Source organism: Crocuta crocuta, unplaced genomic scaffold (assembly GCF_008692635.1).
Source record: "Crocuta crocuta isolate KB4526 unplaced genomic scaffold, BGI_CrCroc_1.0 scaffold130, whole genome shotgun sequence".
Lineage (NCBI taxonomy): Eukaryota > Metazoa > Chordata > Mammalia > Carnivora > Hyaenidae > Crocuta > Crocuta crocuta.
Genome location: NW_027527920.1, coordinates 2,490,432 through 2,512,848, shown reverse-complemented (window position 1 = coordinate 2,512,848; position 22,417 = coordinate 2,490,432). Strand labels below are relative to the sequence as shown.

The window sequence follows — 22,417 nt, the reverse complement described above, 5'->3', positions numbered from 1 at the left end:
CAGGCTCTGAGCTAGCTGCCAGCACAGAGCCCGATGCAGGGCTCAAACACACGAACCATGAGATCATGACCTGAACCGAAGTCGGACGTTTAACCGACTGAGCCACCCAGGCACCCCACGTTTTATTTACTATTGAGAGACAGAGAGTGAGCATGGGAGGGGCAGAGAGAGGGGGAGACACAGAATCTGAAGTAGGCTCCAGCCTCTAAACTGTCAGCACAGAGCCTGATGCAGGGCTTGAACTCACGAACAGTAAGATCATGACCTGAGCCGAAGTCAAACGCTTAAATGACTGAGCCACCCAGGCGCCCCTAATCCTCACAAAAATTCTAATGAGGCAGGAATGATTATTAACCCAGTTTTAGAGATTAAGAAACTGATGTTCATTGAGATTAAGGAAACTTCCCCAAGGAACCTAGCTGTGAGTATTGGAACTTCTTAAATAAGTGCTAGAATGGGGATTGAAATATAGGCCTGTGTATTCAATGCCAATGTCTAGTTCCCTAGGCATGCATGTGCATCTAATAGTCATGCCATACAGCCAGTTTGCTGCAGATGGAAAAATCTTTCCTGTAATCATGCCAGTAGCACTAGCGTATTACAGCAATTGAGACTTCACAATATAATTGCATAGCATGGCCTAAAGGACTCTTTGTGATCTAGCTTTTGCCGATATCTACAACCCTCAACCCTCACTTTTGAGTTTGTACCTGATAGAACCACATTGCTTCTAATGTCCCAAGAACTTCATGCTGTCCATGGCTTCCTGCCTTGAGACATACCATTCTCTTTGCCTCAAACGCCCCATCACCTCTGTCACCTGGAAAATTCCTTAGCTGGAAATCCAGCGAATACATCACCTCTTCCAATAAATCTTCCCTAATTTTCCTCTGACAATGTTAACCATTCTGTCCTCTGTACCAACCTCTGTCCTTTATTTAAAAATATATTGCTCATTCATTCATTCGTGTAACATTAAATACTATTCTTCCCAGGCACTAGGCTAAGTCCTGGAAGACAGAGAGTCAAATAACACTTTTGGAGAGGGAGAGCTTCACGCTAAAGCATGGATATAAATGATCTAACTGCCAGTTGTTCCCACCAGCTGACATAAAATATAGGTTTTGACAGGTTGGGGCGGGCGAGGAGAGGGTATGCTAGGAGAAAAGTGTGATAGGGCATTCTGACTCAGCCCAAATTTAGGAATCAGAGTTTATCTGTTCATGGAAAACAAGAGCTGGCAATGCAACTGGGCATTTATTTGAATAAATGTCCATGATGTGGAACAGGATGGCATCTGTTCAGCATCTTGGACTGATTTTGAACCCTTGTGGGGAGAGGAGTTAGGACCAACACGGAGAGAGTTATTTGAAAAGAAGACTTTGAGCCACTCTGGGCACAAGCTGTGCTGGCTGTGGAAACAGGAAAAGGCCATTCTCGCTTTCACACAGAACCCAGCACTCTGCAGTGTTGTGAATGGTAGCTTTCAGCACACAGGCTGCTAGCCCCCTGCGCTAGGGATACTGGCATTTTCACAGTGAGCCCTGTCAGCACTGGCAGTGGCAGGACCGTAGCACCCTTGAATGGCTTCATGAGTAGAGGGCATTGAAGACAGGGAACCTGACAAGGAAGGAAGAAAAGGGGAGGATGCTGCATGATGAACTATGGCAGACAAACTGGTTCGTGAGCCTATTGAGACACACCCAGGGCCTTCCACTTAGTGGAGGGGCAAGAGTGTGAATGCCAGGCTACTAGTAGTAGTAGTCTTGAATTTTAACAACAAGCTATTGAGTCCCGAAGACACCTGAGTTAACTTTTTTATTTGCTATTAGGGAGCTGTGTCTTATTCATCTTTTTTTTTTTTTAATGCTTTTATTTATTTCTGACAGAGAGAGACAGCGTGAGCAGGGGAGGGTCAGAGAGAGAGAGGGAGATACAGAATCTGAAACAGGCTCCAGACTAGCTGTCAGCACAGAGCCTGACGCAGGGCTCGAACCCACGAAGGGCAAGATCATGACCTGAGCTGAAGCCAGACGCTCAACCGACTGAGCCACCCAAGCACCCCTGTCTTATTCATCTTTATGTTCCCAGGAAGACAAAGCCTGACACAGAGCACCTGCTGACAAAATATTTGTGGATTTACTTAATAAAGGAGTTGAAAGAGAAGGGAGGAGTGGGGAACATCACATATACATGCACCTGATTAAAATGTGATGATTTTTTCCCTGATCTGATTAGACCCAGAATATGAAACAGATATGGAATCTGTGCCATGGGTTCTGGCCCATTTTGATTCTGCCAGCACAAGTGGGAGGTGCTGAGACAAATTCCGTGGCAGTTAGAAAGTGAACTGGCTGCCAAGATGGAGGGCAGGGAACAAATGGCCTTGACCTTCTATAATCCTAAGGTTCCCAAAATTAAGGGGAACCGGTACTACCAAAGGGTGAGGAAGTACCTAATTGTAGGTCAGATGGGAGGAAGAGGACTTACTTAAAGGTGGGCCTAGACAGAGTATCCTAAAGATAGAGAAAAGATCTCCCTGGGTAGGGATAGACAGCCACAGATCAAGCCCACATGGGGACACTTAAGGTAGAGTTGAGTAGGTGACCCTGGGATCAATGGTTATCTTTCTGGGTAGGCAATATTTCCCTCATCCTTGTAGCCTACGCTCCCCGTCAGCAAATATCCGAATGCCTCGATGCCACCTCAGAGGCGGCAGCAGCACGTGAATCAGGCACACATCTACATCCGAACGTTCTGTGGCAGCCTGTGTGGTTTTGGTTTCCTAATGGTGATCTGCATGTCCCCGCTGAACTGGGTGCAGTTCCTGGTGATCAAGAATGGCTTTGAGCTCTACGCAGGACTCTGGATCACATGCAACCATGAGCTGTGCTGGAGCCACACACCCAAACCACCCTGTGAGTTCCACCAAATTAAACACCACAGGCCCCACAGTTCCAGAGCTTTCTGTCACATTGGCCCTTCCTCTTTCCTCCTCCAAGATCTCTTTGCCCTCACCTCTCCAAGTTCAGGATGGGTCTCAGCCAAATTGTGAATGTAACCATCCTTTTCTTTGATGTTCTCAGTGTGACTTTTTTAGTACCTGATACTCTCTTTACTCTCTGGGAAGAACCCATTGGGCCTTTACAGGCTGTCACTGTGAAGCAGTGTGATTGGTATTCTAATGTCACTTGCAGAAATTGATGTAATTGATCAGAACCAGGAAACAAAGCAAGGTGTCTCAGCCTCCATCAGATTTAACTTTTAAGGTCAGCGTGTTCTTCTGCCAACTGTAAATGTAAATGCATGTTCGATATGGGGTATAACAAATGCTAGCTATTTAGAGTAAATTATTAATGTCAAATTTTATGTGAACTTAAGCAGATCTGAAAATGCAATATAAAACACGGAAAAATAAGTTTCTAGGGCTAGAAGTTTCCATATGCATATGAGGTTTTCTTTAAGAAAATTTTTTTTATGTTTTATTTATTTTTGAGAGCAAGAGAGACAGAGCACGAGCAGAGCACGAGCAGGGGAGGGGCAGAGAGAGAGGGGGAGACACATTCTGTGTCTCCCCCTCTCTCTCTGCCCCTCCCCTGCTCGTGCTGTCAGCACAGAGCCTGATGTGGGGCTCAAGCTCACAGACCGTGAGATCATGACCTGAGCCAAAGTCAGATGCTTAATTGACTGAGCCACCCAGGTGCCCCCCCCTTTTAAAAAATTTTTTTTTATGTTTTAGCATATGAGGTTTTCAATTAGAAACAAGACTTAGAGGAAAGACAGAACTACACTAAACAGTTTTCCTATTATCCCCAAGAGATACAGATAAGCAGAGGTCCCAGATGCTGGAGGTGGGGTTGAGGGGGTTGCACTTAGGCTCACACCTGAGCTGGAGCATCTACGACATGTGGAAGTCAAAGGCAGCACCCGAACACAAAATCTTGAGAAGGAACTAAAATCAAAGGTAGGCAGACAATTCAATTCCATCTTCAACTTAAAAGAAAAACTAAGGAAAATATTTTCAACAAATATGAAAGGTAAAAGGCTAATGGCCTTGGGACACCTGGGTGGCTCAGTTGGTTAAGTGCCAACTTTGGCTCAAGTCATGATCTCATAGTTCATAGGGTCAAGCCCCACATTAGGCTCTGTGCTGACAGCTCAGAACCTAGAGTGTGCTTTGGATTCTGTGTCTCCCTTTCTCTCTGCCCCTCCTGTGCTCATGCTTTGTCTCTATCTCTCAAAAATAAATATATGGTTAAGAAATTTTTTTAGCCCTGTCCTCTTTCCACCATTTTCCCCTGCCACCACAATGGTGCGCATGAATGTCCTGGCAGACGCACTCAAGAGCGTTAACAATGCTGAAAAGAGAGGCAAATGCCAGGTTCTTACCAAGCCATGCTCCAAAGCCATAGTCTGATTTCTGACTGTGATGATGAAGCATAGTTACATTGGCGAATTTGAAATCATCGATGATCACAGAACTGGGAAAATTGTTGTGAATCTCACAAACAGGTTAAACAAGTGTGGACTGATCAGCCCCAGGTTTGATGTACAACTCAAAGATCTAGAAAAATGGCAGAATAATCTGCTCCGGTCCCGCCAGTTTGGTTTCATTGTACTGACAACCTCAGCTGGCATCATGGACCATGAAGAAGCAAGACAAAAACACACAGGAGGGAAAATCCTGGGGGGATTCTTTTTCTAGGGATGTAATACATTCATACAAATAAAATTCCTCACTGGAAAAAAATTTTTTTAATAAAAAATAAAAAAGAAAGGCTAATGGCCTTGATAGTTAGAAAAAGTATTATTAATAAAAAGGCAAATACTCAAATAAATAAATCCTTGATAACGAGGCAAAATTCACAGAAGACTAAAAATGTTTAATAAACATAGGTAAAACTATTTTAACCATAATCAATCATTAAAGGAAGGCAAATCAAATGAACAGTAAGATAAGATTTTTCAAACATGACATTAGCAGAGATTTTTATTTATTTTTTATTTTTTTAATTTTTTTTACTGTTTTATTTATTTCTGAGAGAGAGAGAGACAGTGTGAACAGAGGAGGATCAGAAAGAGAGGGAGATACAGAATCTGAAACAGGCTCCAGGCTCTGAGCTAGCTGTCAGCACAGAGCCCGACGCGGGGCTCGAACCCACAAACCATGAGATCATGACCTGAACCAAAGTTGGATGCTTAACCGACTGAGTCACCCAGGCGCCCCTAGCAGAGATTTTTAAATGCTTATACACAATGATGGACACTCTCATATACACTGGGGACCATGTAAATGGCTAAAACCAAAGCAATATGATTATGTGTATCCAGAGATTTCTAGATAAATGGAGAAACGATATAGGCATAAAAATTAAGCTGCAATCATATTTATATAATCATGCCCAGGTAAAATTTAGGACTTAAAAATGATTACTTAAATTTTTAATGAGTCAAATTCTTGGAATTTTGTCACTTACAGTAGCAAATAGTTTATTTCTGAGAACCTGGAATTTACCTTTGAGGCCAACTGTTGATGATTTAGAGGTGGTCACCTGAGTCCTTTAGGCAACTTTAAGTCAAGTATCTACCCTGTTTGCAATGTTAACTAGTCCTAATTCTAGGATCAGTAAGTAGTCTGCAATTCTCATAATGAATTCCCCAAATGTCATGAGTATGTTCGGCTCTTAACTAATTTGCTATAATAATATGTTATTATTGCCCAAAACACTATTGTCCAAATCCAAGAACTTTAAACTTTTACCTACTGATGGCAAGAATTTAGCCCCCTTTCCCACAGTACCCCCTGTCATTTCTGTGAGTGTCACGGGGACTCTCTAAGGTGGCCTCAAGAATGTGTGTGCTCTTGTTCCTCTGTCGTGGAGTCACATTAGACCATTGTGCCTCTGCCTCTGCTTTCACCTGGTTCTGGGTGATTGATAGACTCTGCTGTAGCAGTTGCTAACAAAATGGAGAAGGGGTGGGAAGTAGTGGACACCATTCTTCACTTTTATTGCTAGTTCTCAAGTGTAGAACAGACCCTTCTGTTAACTCGTCTGTAGCATAGGTGAGATCAAACCATAATATAAAGGAATGTTTTGCCATAGACAGTAACTAGAAACATTTGGAAGACTGGGAGAAAAAGACTAGGTCTTTTAGTCAAAGCACTGGACCCTTCAGAGCCAGAGTCTGAAAACCATTGCACAATAAGGCCAAGCTGTGTGAGGGACCTAAATCCTATGCTGATTTCACAGCTGCCTCTCCCAGGTGCTAGGTCTCCAACTTTTGAATTCCAAAACCACCTTCTTTTCCATGAGGCTGGGGAAATTTTATCTTGGCCTAATGTGACTGGAATAAAAATACAATGGCAATAGCATGGAGGTTTAGATTGGACTAAATAAGTGGGCTGACTCCTCAGCAGTACCTTCTTCATTCTCAAAATCCATAGCCAACCCCACCTGCACTCAGTCTAGCTCCTTCATAGTTAAAAGGAGATAGATCCTTTTGGAGCACTGCCTCCCTATCCTGGCTTTGATTTTTGCTGAAGGAACTCGGGTGCAGTAAGAGGAATCCCACCCCCAAATCTCTCTGACACAGCTGAGTACTAGGTGCTTAGCTTTTCCTATGGCTGGCTTCTCTCCTACGCTTCTTTCTTCTCACATCATCTTGGCTGCCCCCATTGATTTCTTCCAGAGTGTCAACAGCTGTAAAGGAAAAGCGCATCTAATGTTAATTAAGCTTATTTATTCACAAGAGCAAGGTGGCTTATAGCCCTGCCCCTCTCACTTTCTAAAACCTCCTGGATCAAGTTTTACTTTCATAACAATAGAAGGAGATCCTATCCACCCCAAACTACCAAATGATGAGTGTTCTTAATTCACTGAGTATCATTACTGCTTTTCGGTAGGGTAGTATCCCTTTCAGTCTTGGTAGGTTTTATGTCCTACCCGATGGTGCTCTGAAGTACAGAATCACTGACTGGGATGATCCTGAGAACACTGGCAAGGATCTTACCAAGCTTTTCACGTGATTTGGACTTCTTCCTCTCCAAATTGAGACTTGACATCCTATCTCTTCCCAGGGCATTAGCTTCATTGCCTTTAGTAACCTGGGAGGTTTGCCTTGCTATTCCTGCAAACCAAGGCCATCAAAGAATATTGCTAAGGAAATCTTAAGCAGTATTTGGATACAGGTGACCTACGTAGGTATTCCTTATATCTAGGAATATTCTTTCCATGGACCAAAGCTTATTACTGACAAGTAGGGCCTTTTTGCAACTTAGGTCCTAAGATCTTTGCAACTTTGACAAGCTACTGTAAAAACTGATGTTTAAAAGCTGAAATAGCTTTTGGTCTTATAGGAGAAGGAGGCTTGAATTCAGCTTTAGGATGTTTGTTTTGTTCAATAAATTAGAAAAAAAACTATGAAGTCAACCAAATGCAGCCATTTTATACTATGGAGTTAAGTGTTTAGTTTGGTCAGATAATTAGTTGTGTATAATTATGACTAGTAGACTGGCTTCCTTTTGGGGTTAGACTATTCTATGCTGCAAATCTTTAGTTGTTCCTCTGGAGTTGTGAGTGATCTTGTTCATGTAGTTTCAGGAGATGAGGTGCCAAAACAGAGAAGACTGTAAGAAAAACACGAAGTCAAGTCTTCCTCTCATGGTAGAAGAAAGACCAGGCTGTGACATATCTTAGATAGGACTTACTCTGGAAATCTTAGTGCACTTTGTGTTTTAATGATCATATTTCATTTGAACTAGTATAAATATAGAGTGAACTTACTCATTCAGAAGAATCTCATAGACTCCCAAAGACAAGAAGTATGCTGTACCTTAGGAAATTCCAGAAGCGATTGGGGTCTCAGACTAAGAAAATCAAGTCTGCTAGTCACTCAGTCTCTCTAGAGCTGCTGTGTCACTCATCTTTGTTTATACTTTGTTTTATCACTACAGCTCAGTTTTTCTTGTTTTGTTAGTGTGCAGATCCCAAAAAGTGAGATCCCAATCTAGCTTTGTATCTTCTTGGCTCAAACAAGGAAAAGAGGAATTAGCATGAATCAGTCTCAAATCCAAATTTCCAAGCATAAGAATCAAATTGGTCCAACATGAGTCAGATCCTCTTTGTTGGTCCAATTAGCTATAATTGGGGGACTATAGGCAAAGATCCAGGGTTATAGGCAAGGGTTGCTAGGTCTTGTGGGGGACTGTGGAAATTATGTGAGTATTTGTCTTTCTCTGGCTAATTTCACTTAACATAATACTCTCTAGTTCCATCCATGTCATTGCAAATGACCAGATTTCATTCCTTTTTATGACTGAGTAATATTCCTCCATGTGTGTGTGGGGGGGAGGGTGGGTGTGTGTACATACATACATACCACATCTGTATGCATTCATCAGTCGATAGATACTTGACACTTGGACGGTTTCCATAATTTGGCTATTGTAGGTAATACTGCTATAAATACTGGGTGCATGTATCTTAAAACATTGCTGTGGAAGTCAAGGGAAGGATCTGTTTTGTATTAGGGAGGTGGTAGGAGTAAGTAATGTTTAGCATGTCCCTTCTTCTCTCTTACCAACGTCCAATCTTCAGAGAGCAAAGATCTGGAGCCAGGAGATGAGAGGAGAAGTAGTGTTCTGGCATTTGGGTAAGGGCTTTTGAGCAAAAGGACTTGAGCAGATCTCTCTCTCAGCAAATGTGAGGCAGGGCCTTGAGAGACTCTCAGGAAAAAAAAAAAAAAAGATATTCTTTGGGTTTTAAATTCCTGCAATCCAGAAAATTTGGTCTTGAAATCATTACAAGAGAGGAATTCAAGTAAATGGGACTTGATTTTGTAGTCATATACAAGACAAGGCCTGTACAACCCAGATCTATTTGAAAGAGAAAAAACAAATAGAAACAAATTACATGTCCAACAATGGCTAAATCATTAAATAAAATATGTTAATATGATAAGCTCTTTGGTAACCATTAAAAATGATATTTTTTTTTTTTTAATAGTTTATTGTCAAATTAGTTTCCACATAACACTCAGTGCTCATCCCCACAAGTGTCCTCCTCCATGCCCATCCCCCCCCCCCCCCACATCCATCAGTCCTCAGTTTTTGTCAGCATTCAAGAGTCTCTCATGGTTTGCCTCTCTCCCTTTCCCCCACCATTTCCGCCCTTCTTCTCCCCCTTGTTCCTCCGTCAAGTTCCTCCTAATCCTCCTATACGTGCAAACATATGATATTTGTCCTTCTCTGCCTGACTTATTTCGCTCAGCATAACACCCTCAAGGTCCATCCATGTTGCTACACATGGCCAGATTTCATTGTTTCTCATTGCCATGTAGTATTCCATGGTATAGATAAACCACATCTTCTTGATCCATTCATCTGTTGATGGACACTTAGGCTCTTTCCTCAGGAAACTAACACTAAAAATGATATTTACAGTGGTGCCTGAGTGCCTCAGTTGGTTAAGTGACCAGCTCTCAATTTCAGCTCAGGTCATGATCTCACGGTTTGTGGGATGGAGCTCTCTCTCTTTATCTCTCTCAAAAATAAATAAATAAATAAATAAATAAATAAACATTTTAAAAATTAAAAGAATAAAAATGATGTTTACAACAGGTGATTTGGGGGAAAATCTTCCCATATAATCTTTAGAAAAATTCACTTGATATTCAGTATCATATCAACTCAGTACAGAGGGTAGAAAAATACTGAAAGAAATAATATAAAATGCTAACAGTAGCTGCCTCTAGGCAGTGGGATTGTGGCTGATTTTTTTCCCTTATATTGAACATGTATTACTTTTATTTATTTAAAAAAGCTTTTTTAATGTTTACTGATTTTTGAGAGACAGAGCATGAGCAGGAGAGGGGCAGAGAGAGAGGGAGACAAAGAATCTGAAGCACCCTCAGGCTCTGAACTGTCAGCACAGAGCCCCACACGGGGCTTGAACCCATGAACTGTGAGATCATGACCTGAGCCAAAGCTGGACGCTTAACCGACTGAGCCACCCAGGTGCACCCATGTATTACTTTTAGAATTAGAATTAAGAACAAGAAAATGTTTTAATCTGTGTTGTAATGTTGGAGTCATGTCTCCTATAAGCTAGTTTATGTCTAAGTTAACGTGTTAATGCACCTAGTACTACTTGTATATTTAGTTTTACGGTGAAGGCAATCACCGTAAATAAATTCCAAGTATCAATGAAGAACTGGGAAATGGGTGCCTGGGTGGCTCAGTCAGTTAAGTGTCCACCTCTTCATTTCAGCTCAGGTCATGATCTTACGGTTTGTGAGCTCTAGCCCCGTGTCGGACTCAGCACTAATAGCTCGGAGCCTGCTTGGGATTGTCTCTCTCCCTCTCTCTCTATGCCCCTGCCATGCATGTGCTCTCTCTCTCTCTCAAATAAATAAATAAACTTGAAGAAAAACAAAAAGAAAAGCTTGGAGATAAGATCCTTATTTATGCCCTAGATACCACATAGCAAGCTCTGCTTCATCCTCCCTAGACCTCACGCCCTTCTCTACAACTGTCTGGTTTTCTTAAGAGAGGCCCCCTGCTGGACTAACCAAGCCTTTTCTTTCTCATTGTCCTTGACAGATTACCTTCAATATTCCAGGACTTTCTTCCTCATCTCTATCTTCTCTATACTTGTTGCCCTTTCCTGGCTCATCACCTCTTGCCTGCCTAGAAGAGGAAGTATGACCACCAACTTGGATCTGAAGGTATCCATACTCAGCTTCATCTCAGGTACAGACCTAGACTGGCAGGGTAATCCCAGGGTAAAACTGTCAAATGAACCAAGTTTCTCTGTGGAGCTTTTTATTCTTTTTTTCTTGTCCCTTTCCTCTTCTTCAGTATCACATCAAGTTGCCGGCTTCCGGCCCTGTCTTACTGCATAAAACACATCTTAGCTGACTTATACCAGAGGGGAGGGAGATGCCCCTTTCTCTTTCCCATTTTAGCTAATCCCTAAATTTTAATCCTGCCATGCATATGGCATCTGGAAGTAGCAGAAGATTTGGGGGCGGGGGGGTCAAGGCAGACCGAAGACACTGATGGGTTGTGACATCTTTTCTTTTGGTCCTAGCCATCTCCTTGCTCCTCTGCCTCGTGCTATTTCTGGCACAGGTTTACAGGCATACTAAGGATGCCTTGGAGCCAGATCTCCTGTGGACCTATCATATTAATTGGTGGAGTGACTTCTTATACACGTTTTCTGGTGAGTTAGTCCCCTGCTTTATGCTAGAGGATAGAAGAAGAAACCACTTCTTGAAAGCGAGTAGAATTGAGGAGAAATAGAAAAAATGACTATTCCTATTCAGAACATTTATACATGGAGAGGCAGCATGGTATGGTGAAGAAAGCATGGATTTTGAAGTCTGGGAACCTAGATTTAGTAACCTATTCTACCATTAACTGTGGCATGCACAGGTTGAGTGACTTGCCTAAGACCAGAAAGAAAGTTGTGGAACTGTTATTTGAACCTAGGAGGTTCAAGCTTTGTCTTTGCCACATGAGAAATACTGTAATGCAATGAGAGCATAGGAGAGTAAAGTAACTCCACCAGGGGAGAGAAGGGTTGGCTTCACTAAGAAGAGGCCTTTAAAACCTCTTCTGAAGCATCAATAAGAATTTTGAAAGCCAAAAAATCCATCTGTCTCCTGAAACTCACCACAAATTCTTCTCCTCCTTTAGGGATCATCTCCTTCCTCAACTACATAACTTTCAGATTTCCTCCCCTTGATCGAAATGTCAATGCAAATCCCACAGAGAAGTCAAGGCTGGGGGTTGGTCCAGTGACCAAAGAATTAGCTGCTGAAGATGAAGGGTTAAGATCTGATATGGAAGCTTCAACTGAGGAAGAGAAAACAACCCCTGAAGCAGAACCGTGATGGTGTTACGAAAACCCAATTACTGCTTGTTGTAAAAATGGAGGAAAGGCTGAGTTGGAAATGATTGTGCAGATTCTAGGAAACTCTCCTAATGTCATGTCCATGTCACTTGAAGGAGATAGCAGTAAAACTATCTTTAGTGTGTACTGGATCCAAGATATGTATTATAGATATAGAAAGAAAATAATAAAAATCCACTTAAAATTTGTTTAAGTTTATTTATTTTTAAGAGAGAGAGAGAATGAGAGGGGCAGAGAGAGAATCCCAAGCAGGCTCCTCACTGTCAGCACAGAGCCTAATGCAGGGCTTGCACTCATGAACCTTGAGATCATGACCTGAGCCAAAGTCGGGCACTTAGCCAACTGAGCCACTCAGACACCCCAAGAAAACATTTCTAAGAGAAAGCATCTGTGGTTAGAATCATGAATGAAAGAATCTAACAGTAGATGCAGTGTGTGGATCAGAGATCTCTTTGGGCATCAGGGATCTTGCACAGCAGAATGATTCATAGAGAAAAATGTCATCTAGAGAAAGATGTCATCTAATTCTGCTTGAAATTTTCTTTATTATATGTGGCCTTGGGCACACTCAGGGTAGAAGGTACTTGGACAACACTGTTGAATCTGAATTGCAGATCATTATCAGCAATGGAATGCACATCTGTGGAAATAATACCTGTCATCCATAGTCACTGAAAGGTGCTGGGGTGAGAGGTGGGTTCTGGGGAGTCCATGATGTCCCATTTCCTATGAGGATTTGTCATTTGAAACCTTTACAGTCTATTATGTGAACCTACTGCTTCTCCCTAGGTTGGGAGATATCTTAGCCAGGTCTCCATAAACTTTCTGAAATTCTGCATAAAACTTGTGGATACCCTTTTCTGTGAAGAGGGCCACAGACTCCATCAGATTCTTGATAGGCCTGTGACTCTTTTGATTCCTGTTACTCAATTTTGTTTTAATGAGCCAAATGAGGCTAAAGGACTTTCTTCAGCCTACGTATATAGATGTGGACCAAGTTAAAAGTTTTCCCCATGTTTTATATACCTTGTAAAACTAAGTAAGTGGGGGTGATGTCAGGCAATCACATAGGTCTTTTGACGACTAAAGACCCCTTTCAAACCCAGATCTGATTCCATGCAGAAAGTCCCTTACATTCATTTTGTCCTTTATTCCTTTAGTAGCTGCCACTACTAATCTACTGGTTGAGGCGCATACTTCTTCCCAAACCCGGCAGTGGAAAGGACTGCAGCACCCAGCTTGAACCCCTTTCTGCTCTTAAAGATAAGCTTTTGCATCCTTTTGGTTTAATTTAAAGATTTATTGGTAACTTTTGCAGAAAACAAACATGCCTGTTGCTCCATAACAGGCATGGAGCAATTACGTAGGGTTGGATTTTTTTTTTTTGCCTTTTTAAGATATTTTTATTTGAGTGGTTCTTATAATTTATGTAGTTTTATGTAGATAATTATGTAGATATTTATGTAGATAATCCTGATCTCTAATTAGAAATTCCCTAACATTTCCAAGTGGTAACTGAAAACTAATTAGGTTAATACCTTAGATTTTATTCCTAAGGATAGGTGTTTAGCAGCACATGCATATACACACCCATACAGATACACATAGAGACACCCATACAGATACACATACAGACACATACGCACGTACAGACACACATACACACACACACGCACACACACACATACAGACACATACATACATACATACACACACACACATACAGACACCCATACAGATACACATACAGACACATACATACATACAGACACACATACACACACACACACACAGACAGACACCCATACAGATACACATAGACACATACATACATACAGACACACATACACACACACACACACAGACACCCATACAGATACACATACAGACACATACAGACACACATACACACACACATGCAGACACCCATACAGATACACATAGAGACACCCATACAGACACATACACACATACACACACACATACATACATACATACATACAGCCACACACATACAGACGTACATATACATACACACACACATACATATACATACACATATATACACACACTTCATTTTGACCCTACCTTAGGAAACTCTCCATGTTGGCTTCTTTTCCTAACAGGTGACCTTAGTTACAGCAAAATGACTAGCACCTCCTTACTTCAGGGGGCCTCATTTCAGAGGCTCCTCAGGCTATTCCTGTTGTAAGAACACTTGTGGATTGAAGTCCTCATCCTCCCACACTCCTCCCACACTAAGCATACCCCACACAATGATGAATGAGGGATTCATTGAGTTGATAAGCTTTATTTATAATTCAGTTTTAATACTTTAATTGTAAGACTGAACTGACAAGGAGCTAAGTACTGATGACTCTTCAGGAAATGGAAGTTTTAAGTGAGGTAAGAGGATTGAAGTAGGTCTTAGTGAGTGTGAAAAATGCTAGATCATAAGAAGTAACCATAGGGGCGCCTGGGTGGCTCAGTCAGTTGGGCATCCGGCTTCGGCTCAGGTCATGATCTCACGGTTTGTGGGTTCAAGCCCCGCCTCAGGCTCTGTGCTGACAGCTAGCTCAGAGCCTGGAGCCTGTTTCAGATTCTGTGTCTCCCTCTCTCTCTGACCCTCCCCTGCTCACGCTGTCTCTCTCTCTCTCCTAGAAATAAATAAAAATATTAAAAAAAAAGAAATAAATAAATAAAACAGTAAAAAAAAAAAAAAAGAAAGTAACCATAAAGGCCCTACTAGGAGAGAATGGGTAGTAATTGTAACTAAGTTTTCTACTTTGCTAGAAGGAATGATCTTATAAGAAAGAGACAACCTGGGGCACCTGGGTGGCTTAGTCAGTTAAGCATCTGAGTCTTGGCTCAGGTCATGATCCAACTGCCACATAAGATTCTGCACTGACGGTGCGGAGACTGCTTGGGATTCTCTCTCTCTCTCCTCTCTCTCTCTCTCTCTCTCTCTCTCTCTCTCTCTCTCTCTCTCTCTCTCTGTTCCTTACCCCACTTACTCTCTCTCTCAAAATAAATAAATAAAAAAATAGAAAGAGGGGCGCCTGTGTGGCTCAGTCAGTTGAGCGTCTGACTTCAGCTCAGGTCATGATCTCATGGTTTGTGGGTTTGAGCCCAACGTCGGGCCCTGTGCTGACAGCCAGCTCAGAGCCTGGAGCCTGTTTCAGATTCTGTATCTCCCTCTCTCTCTGACCCTCCCCTGCTCACGCTGTCTCTCTCTCTCTCTCTCTCAGAAATAAATAAAACATTTTTAAAAAATAAAAAAATAGAAAGAGACAAACCTTTCATTGCTCCTTTAGAAGCTGAATGCTCTATTTTATTCTTTCTCTCTTTGCTTGTAGAGAATTCCTTAAAAAGCTTAAGTGGATTTGCAATAAGATAGCTCAGTAAATCACCCTTCCATACCTTCCCTCTGTTCCAAATACATTGCCTGATAGATGAAGCAGAGGGAGAGGAAGGGAGGGAGAAACATAGTGAGAACTTTTTATGGTCTCAAGTGACTTAGACAGTTAGCAATTGTTTCATGTGGGTCAATGAGACATATGTTGTCAGAATGGTCAGATGCATGTTGCCTCTCAATGGAATGACTTTCTCTTGTGTTTGTCTGCTGTTCATGTTTCATATACTGTCTCTTGCCATACCTGGGATTATCTTGAGTTTGTCATACTGTTTCTCTTGGAAGTTTGTCATCTTCCTCAGATGTGTTCAGACTGAGAACTGTTACAGTTTTGAGCAAGCAATAGATTCTGCCTCTTTAGCTGAGTCAGCCCAGTGTACCACCTGTCTTAGTTTGAGTTTCTCCAAAAGACAATCTTAGACAAAGGTTTAAGCATAAGTAGGTTATTTAGAAGGTACGAATGGAATGCTGGGAGGAGCTGATGCTCCAAATAGCATCAGTACTTCTTCCCTTTCATACTTTATTCTCTATATCAGGATGTTAGGCTATACATAAGGTGGGAAGAGAGGAAGCGAGAAAAGGTAGAGATGGCAATCAATAAATAATGTATTTTTAAGCTACTTACCACTGTGGTCAACTGGGACTTATTCATGCAGAGAGAATGGGAAACAATATAAAACTCATGCTTCAAAATTATGCTTCCCCCACACAGGGGTAGGGATTTGTTAACTCCCCAGAACATCTGGGTCAGGTTAGGAGAGAAGCTGATAGGAAAAAAGGTGCAGATGTTGGGTACTGGAAGGCTTCCAGAAAACATTCAAGTGTTAAGGCCCAAGAGATACAGGCAGTGCACTAACAGCATCTGCTACTAGACCTAAGAATGTCTGTAGAACACTCACTAGTGAGCCAAGGAACTGACTAGCGCTAGGTCCCAGAAAGGCAATCTAAATTAAAGGTGCTATATAACTCTCCTCTTGACAAATAGACACCAAGATGGTACGTAGTCTTCCTTTTGACAAATAAACACTGTACCTTGGATGAAATGGAATACCACTACTTAGGGCATTGATATTCCATCTGCAACCACTCTACACATAAAGACTCAACCTATTTTCTACCACATTATACAATATCTGGCCCCAAACACTCCTTTTTCTCATCTTGTGTTCAGCTCTAACATCCTAAGATGAAAAGATGTGAAATCAAAGCATTGATGCCATTTGGGGCATTACGTTCAGATTCCATCCATGATAATGGGAAAAAGATGAGCCAGAAAAATAGGAACCTGCCTTGTACCTCAATAACCATTGAGAAAATTCTACCAGGCAAAGCTAGGGAAGTTTTGCTATTTCATACAAGGAGGAGGAAGCCTATCTCATTCTTCCACCGCTGAGACAGATCTACCTATCTAGATATGATGTCCACATGAGATTGACTACTCAGAACTTGGTCCCGATTGTTTTCTTTTTATCTCATTTCCTTTTCATTCATTCATTCATTCATTCATTTAACAATATTTATTCAGTATCTACAAGAAGTTGGGCAGTTAAACAAGATAAACACATACCTTTTTCTCTGAAGCTTACATTCTAGTGGAGGAGGTGTATTATACAACAAATAATTACTTAATTCCAATTGTGTTAAACACTAAGGAAGAAAAGTATAGAAGATTGTGAGTGTGTAATTGAAGAATTAGTCAATCCAGGCTGAACTGGAGTGCCAGGGAAGCCTTCACTGAGGAAGTAATACTTAATCTAAGACTTGAAGAATAGAGTTTGTCCAGGAGAAGAAAGAACGTCTGAAAAACAGCATTTACAAGAAGGAGTTTAGGACATTCCTGAGACTGAAAGATGGCCAATATAGCTACAAAGCAGTAGTCACAGAGAAGCATAGTGGAGGAAGAGGCCAGACAGATGGGAAGAGCCAGTTCATGTAGACAAAGAGAAGGAAAAAAATGTTTTAATATTTATTTTGTATTTATTTTTGAGAGAGAGCACAAGCAGGGAAGGAGCAGAGAGAGAGAGAGAGAGAGAGAGAGACAAAATCTGAAGCAGGCTCCAGGCTCTGAGCTATCAGCACAGAGCCCGACACATGGCTCAAACCCACAAACAGTAAGATCATGCCTGAGCCAAAGTCAGATGCTTAACTAACTGAACCACCCAAGTGCCCCCAAAGAGAAGAAAATTTTTGAACGTCAGGATGGAGGAAGATCAAGATCAATTTTTCCTGTTCTAGAAATTTATATAAGTGGAAATACACGTTCTTTTGTGCCCAGTCTCTTTCACTCAACATAACATCTATGAGAGTCTTTTATGTTGTGTATGCAATTTATTCCTTTTTTTTTTTTTGCAGATTAGTTATGCAATTATATGAATATGCCACAGTTTCTTTATCTATGTTCCTTCTGAGGGACATTTAGGTTGTTGCCAGTTTGGGCTGTTGTGAATGAAGCTGCTGTGAACATTTGTGTAAAGTTCTCTTGTGTACATAAGTTTACAAATCTCTTAAATACCTAAGAGAGGAATCACAGATCATAGGGTAACGTTAAAATTGCCAGATTGTTCTCCACAGTTGTACCATTTTACACTCCCACCAGTAATATATATGAGAGTTCAGTTGCTCCACATCTTTGCCAACATTTATTGTCAATCCTTTTAAATTCATCCACTCTAAGTGGGACAAAGATAGTATCTCACTGTTGTTTTAATTTGCATTTCTTTGATGCCATTTCCATTTTCCATTTGTATATCTACCTTTGTAAAGTATGGTTATTCTCCTGTTCATTTTTAAAACTAAGCTGTTTATCTCATTATTAGTTGTAAGAATGCTTTGGATACTTTGGATACAAGTTCTTTGTCAGCTATATTTTGCAAATCTTTTCTCCCACTTATATGTGGATTTTTATAAAAACTCAGCTTACAGACACAGGAACAGATTGGTGGGAGGTGGAGGATCAGCGAAATGGCAGAAGGTGGTCAAAAGGTACAAACTTCCAGTTATAAAATAAATAAGTCATGGGATGTAATGTACAGCATGGTGAATATAGTTAACAATACTGTATTCTGTATTTCAAAATTGCTAAGAAAAAAAAGAAGAAACTTATAACTATGTATGGCAATGGGTGTTAACTAAACTTAATGTTGTAATCATTTACAATATATTAATGTATCAAATAATTATATACCTAAAACTAACATAGTGATATATGTCAATTATATATATTTGAAAAAGTCATTCCATTGCCTTCTGGGCTATCATTATTTCTGATGAGAAATCAGATACACATCATTGATCTTCTGTCACATGTAGCTTTATTCTGGCTGCTTTTAAGACTTTATCTTTGGATTCAGCAATTTATGATAGGTTTAGGTGTGATTTTCTTTGTATTTATCCTTTTCGGTTTCTTTCTGCTCTTTGGATCCATACCTCAATGTCTTTCATAAAATTTGGTAAGTTTGCAACTACTATTCTCATTTATTCCAGGACTCCAATTTCATCCTTTTATGGTCCAGTTGGAATTTGACACTTTATTTTTCTTCAAATTTTTTCTTTCTGTTCTTCGAATGGGAGTTTCCATTAACTTATATTCAAGTTCACTGACTCTTTTTTTCCTACTTCCTCCAATCTGCTATTAAATCCATACAGTGAGTTTTTCATTTTAGTTACTGTATTTTTCAGTTCCAGAATTTCCATTTAGTTTTTCTTTTAATATTTTCTCTACCTTTGTTGAGATCCCACATCTACCCATTCATTATGCATTTATCTTCTTTTCAGTCCTTATAAGAATTTATAGTGGCTATTTTCAAATCCTTTTCTGATCACTACAACACTGGATCATCTTGAGGTCAGTTTCTCTTCACTACCTTCTTCTTGAATCTGGATATTTCCTTTTTCTTCACAGGTTTAGTCATTTTTTTGTTGACTTCTGGACATTATCTTTGATACATTATAGCACCTCTGATCTCTGTTACATTCTTCTGGAGAGTGATTTTCAGTTCTTTCCTCCATTTTTAAATCAGGTTATTTGTTCTTAGTTGTAATTATTTGTGTATTTTGGATAACAGTCCTTTATTAGACGTGCCATTTGCAAATATTTTCTCCCAGTCTGTGTCTTGTCTTCATATATTTTTGACCATGTCTTTGCAGAGCAGAAATATTTAATTTTAATGAAGCTTAGTTTATCAATTATTTCTTTTATGGCTTGTGTTTTTGGTGTTATATATAAAAAGTCATTGCCATACTCCAATGTTACCTATTTTCTCCTATGTTTTCTTCTATGAGTTTTATAGTTTTGTGTTTTGCACTTAGGTCTATAACCCATTTTAAATTAATTTTTAGGAAGGGTGTTAGGTCTGTGTCTAGATTCATTTTTTTGTATGTGGATGTCCAGTTGTTCCAGCACGATTTGTTGAAAAAACTCTTTCCTCCATTGTACCGCCTTTGTCTTTTATCAAAGGCCAGGCGACTATGTTTATGTGAATGTATTTCTGGGCTCTCTGTTTTGTTGATCTATTTGTCTATTCTTTCTCCAGTGCCAGCTGTCTTGATCACCATAGCTATATATTAAGTCTTGAAGTTGGGTAGTGTCAGTCCTCTGACCTTGTTCTTCTCTTTCAATACTGTGTTGGCTATTCTAGGGTTTGCGGGTGTTTTTCTGTTCTTGTTTTTGCCTCTACATATACACTAAATCAGTTTGTTGGTGTCCACAAAATAACTCGCTGGGATTTTGACTGGGATTGTGTTGAATCTATAAATCAAGTTGGGAAGAACTGACATCTTGACAATATTGAGTCCTGCCACCCATGAACAAGGAATATCTTTCCATTTATTTAACCCTTTGTTTTCTTTGATCAGAGTTTTGTATTTTTCCTTATATAGATCTTGTACATATTTTTTAGCTTTCTAATCAAGTGTTTAATTTTGGGGAAATTATATTGTGTTATATTGTGTTTTTAATTTTAAGTTCTACTCATTCATTACTGGCATATAGGGAAATATTGACTTTTTTTTTTTTAAATAATCTCTACACTCAATGTGGGACTCAAACTAACAACCTGAGATCAGAGCCAGCGAGGCACTGCAGATATGATTGGCTTTTGTATATTCACCTTCCTATAATCACTTATTGTTTCAAGAATTTTTGCTGTTGTTGTCAATTCACTGGGATTCTCTACACAATCATGCCATTTGTAAACAAAGGCGGTCTTATTTCTTCCTTCTCAATTTTTATACATTTTATTTCCTTTTCTTGTCTTAATGCATTCAAGTATGATATTGAAAATGAGTGGTAAGAAGGGACATTCTTTCCTTGTTCCTGATCTTAGCAGGAAAACTTCTGTGAAATTCATAAGTACGTCTGAGTTTCCCCTCCTTAGGTGGGACAGGATGGGAGAGTGAGTGTAACATGAAAGGTTACAACAGGCTGGAGTTGAGTATTTCCTTTTACCCAGATTGATTAAGCTCTGATAAAACTCCAATAGTTTAGGCTCTGGTAAAAAGTTTCTCTTTAAGGAAGGCCTTGTTAAGAAGAGCAGAATATTCTGGCGTGTTTCAAAATGGTTCCTTTTCTCCTCCTTTGGTGTAAGAGGACTTTTCTCTGATGTTCACCATGAAAGCCTGATCAAAGTGCTGGAGGTAAAACTCACTAAATTGTAGGGATGTCCCTAAGATTGGATACCCCTAGAGTTTGTAATCTCTCAGAGTTGTCCACATTAAACCTCCACCAATTCATCAGCTACAGTTCAGATTTTCCTATCCTCATATTGATTCTTGCAGGGGTTTATATACCAGTCAGTTGTGATTCTCTGTATTTGACTATCTCTTCAATTTTGAGAGCCACAATTTGCCTTGTGATCTCATTTTTCTGACAAATCTAAGAAGAGTTGTTGATTTTTCAATTGTTTAGCTTTCTACTTATTGTTATAATGGAGTGACCATCTCCAAGCTTCCTGCATGCTGCACGAGAAAGTAGAAACCCAGTTTTTTTAACGTTTTTTAGTCTCACTCAATCAATAAGCATTTCCTGAATCATTGTTATATTCCAAGCAGTCTGCTAGATATTGAGTATACGAGGATAAATCCTTACTGCTGAAGTTGACAGACCAAAAGGAAGTATAGACAAATTACAATACTAAGCATAAGTTATGAAAGAAGTAAGCACAAGCTGCCACAGGAGCACAAAGTCTGGGACTGAGGGCTGAATTCAGAGAAGCCTTCCCCAAAAGGGTTAGATTCAAGTGAATCTTGACTAATATTAATTCAGACAAAGATAAAGTGGTAAGTGTGATAGACATCGTGTGTAAGGTAAATACCATTTGCACCATGTGCAAGATTACTTTAAGAAACTGCAAGGAAAATAAAGTTGTTTGGAGCACAAGAGAACATGGAGGGAGAGAATGAGCCTAAACGTCACTAGGCTTTCTACTTCATGACAATAAGGACCATGTTCAGCAGGAAACAGATGGCTCACTCAAACTAGTTAATCTGAGAGAGTTAAGGAACTATTTATAAAGTCCTCTTTGAACTGAAAAGGATTTGGGGAAATGATCGATGAAAAGTCATTACCATTCCTAAACCTGATCATACAAGTGAAAGGAGCAGTTAATAGAACAGAAAAGGGTGGCTCTGTGGAGAAGGCTGCCTGTGAGGAGCTCTACTTTAGGTAAAAGAACACAGACAACCGTCTGTAATCTGGTAAGGAGAGAATCAGGGAATAAACACACAGACCTCTGGACCTCTGATCTTCTGCCCACATCTGCCATTGGTTAAACCTAATCAGAGACTGGACGGCTAGGGAATCCGTTGATGTAGTCCATATCAGTCAGCCTCCTTGAACAAGAACAAGGATGAAGAGTGGATACAAAGGGATGAATGAAAGATATCCAACACATCACTACACCTCAGTACCGAACACACAACACCTGGCACAGAGGAGGTATTGAATGATAGAATGAGGTCAGATAGGAAGCAGAAGTCTAATCTTGCTGGTTTTAATTAATTCATGTTAAGAAGTTAGGACTTTACCTCATAGCAGTGGGGTGCAATCAGAACAGAAGAGACACACATCAGATTTGCAACTTAGAGGCAAATT

The 22,417-nt window shown here is 40.2% G+C and overlaps 1 protein-coding gene and 1 pseudogene across 2 annotated transcripts; both read left to right on the top strand.

Moving 5' to 3' along the window:
- The first annotated feature begins 2,335 nt into the window (after positions 1 to 2,335).
- LOC144216673 (transmembrane protein 202-like) lies at positions 2,336 to 12,103 on the top strand. Of its 2 annotated transcripts, none has more exons than XM_077746110.1 (5): positions 2,336 to 2,443; positions 2,663 to 2,918; positions 10,601 to 10,750; positions 11,091 to 11,222; positions 11,699 to 12,103. In XM_077746110.1, the coding sequence occupies exons 1-5, from the start codon at positions 2,363 to 2,365 to the stop codon at positions 11,893 to 11,895; spliced, it is 816 nt and encodes a 271-aa protein (XP_077602236.1). In that variant the 5' UTR covers positions 2,336 to 2,362; the 3' UTR covers positions 11,896 to 12,103. The 2 variants fall into 2 exon arrangements, with proteins under 2 accessions (XP_077602236.1, XP_077602230.1); XM_077746104.1 differs by having other exon boundaries at positions 2,413 to 2,443; positions 2,639 to 2,918.
- Positions 4,310 to 4,705, top strand: LOC144218922 (small ribosomal subunit protein uS8 pseudogene; annotated as a pseudogene).
- Positions 12,104 to 22,417: the final 10,314 nt, after the last annotated feature.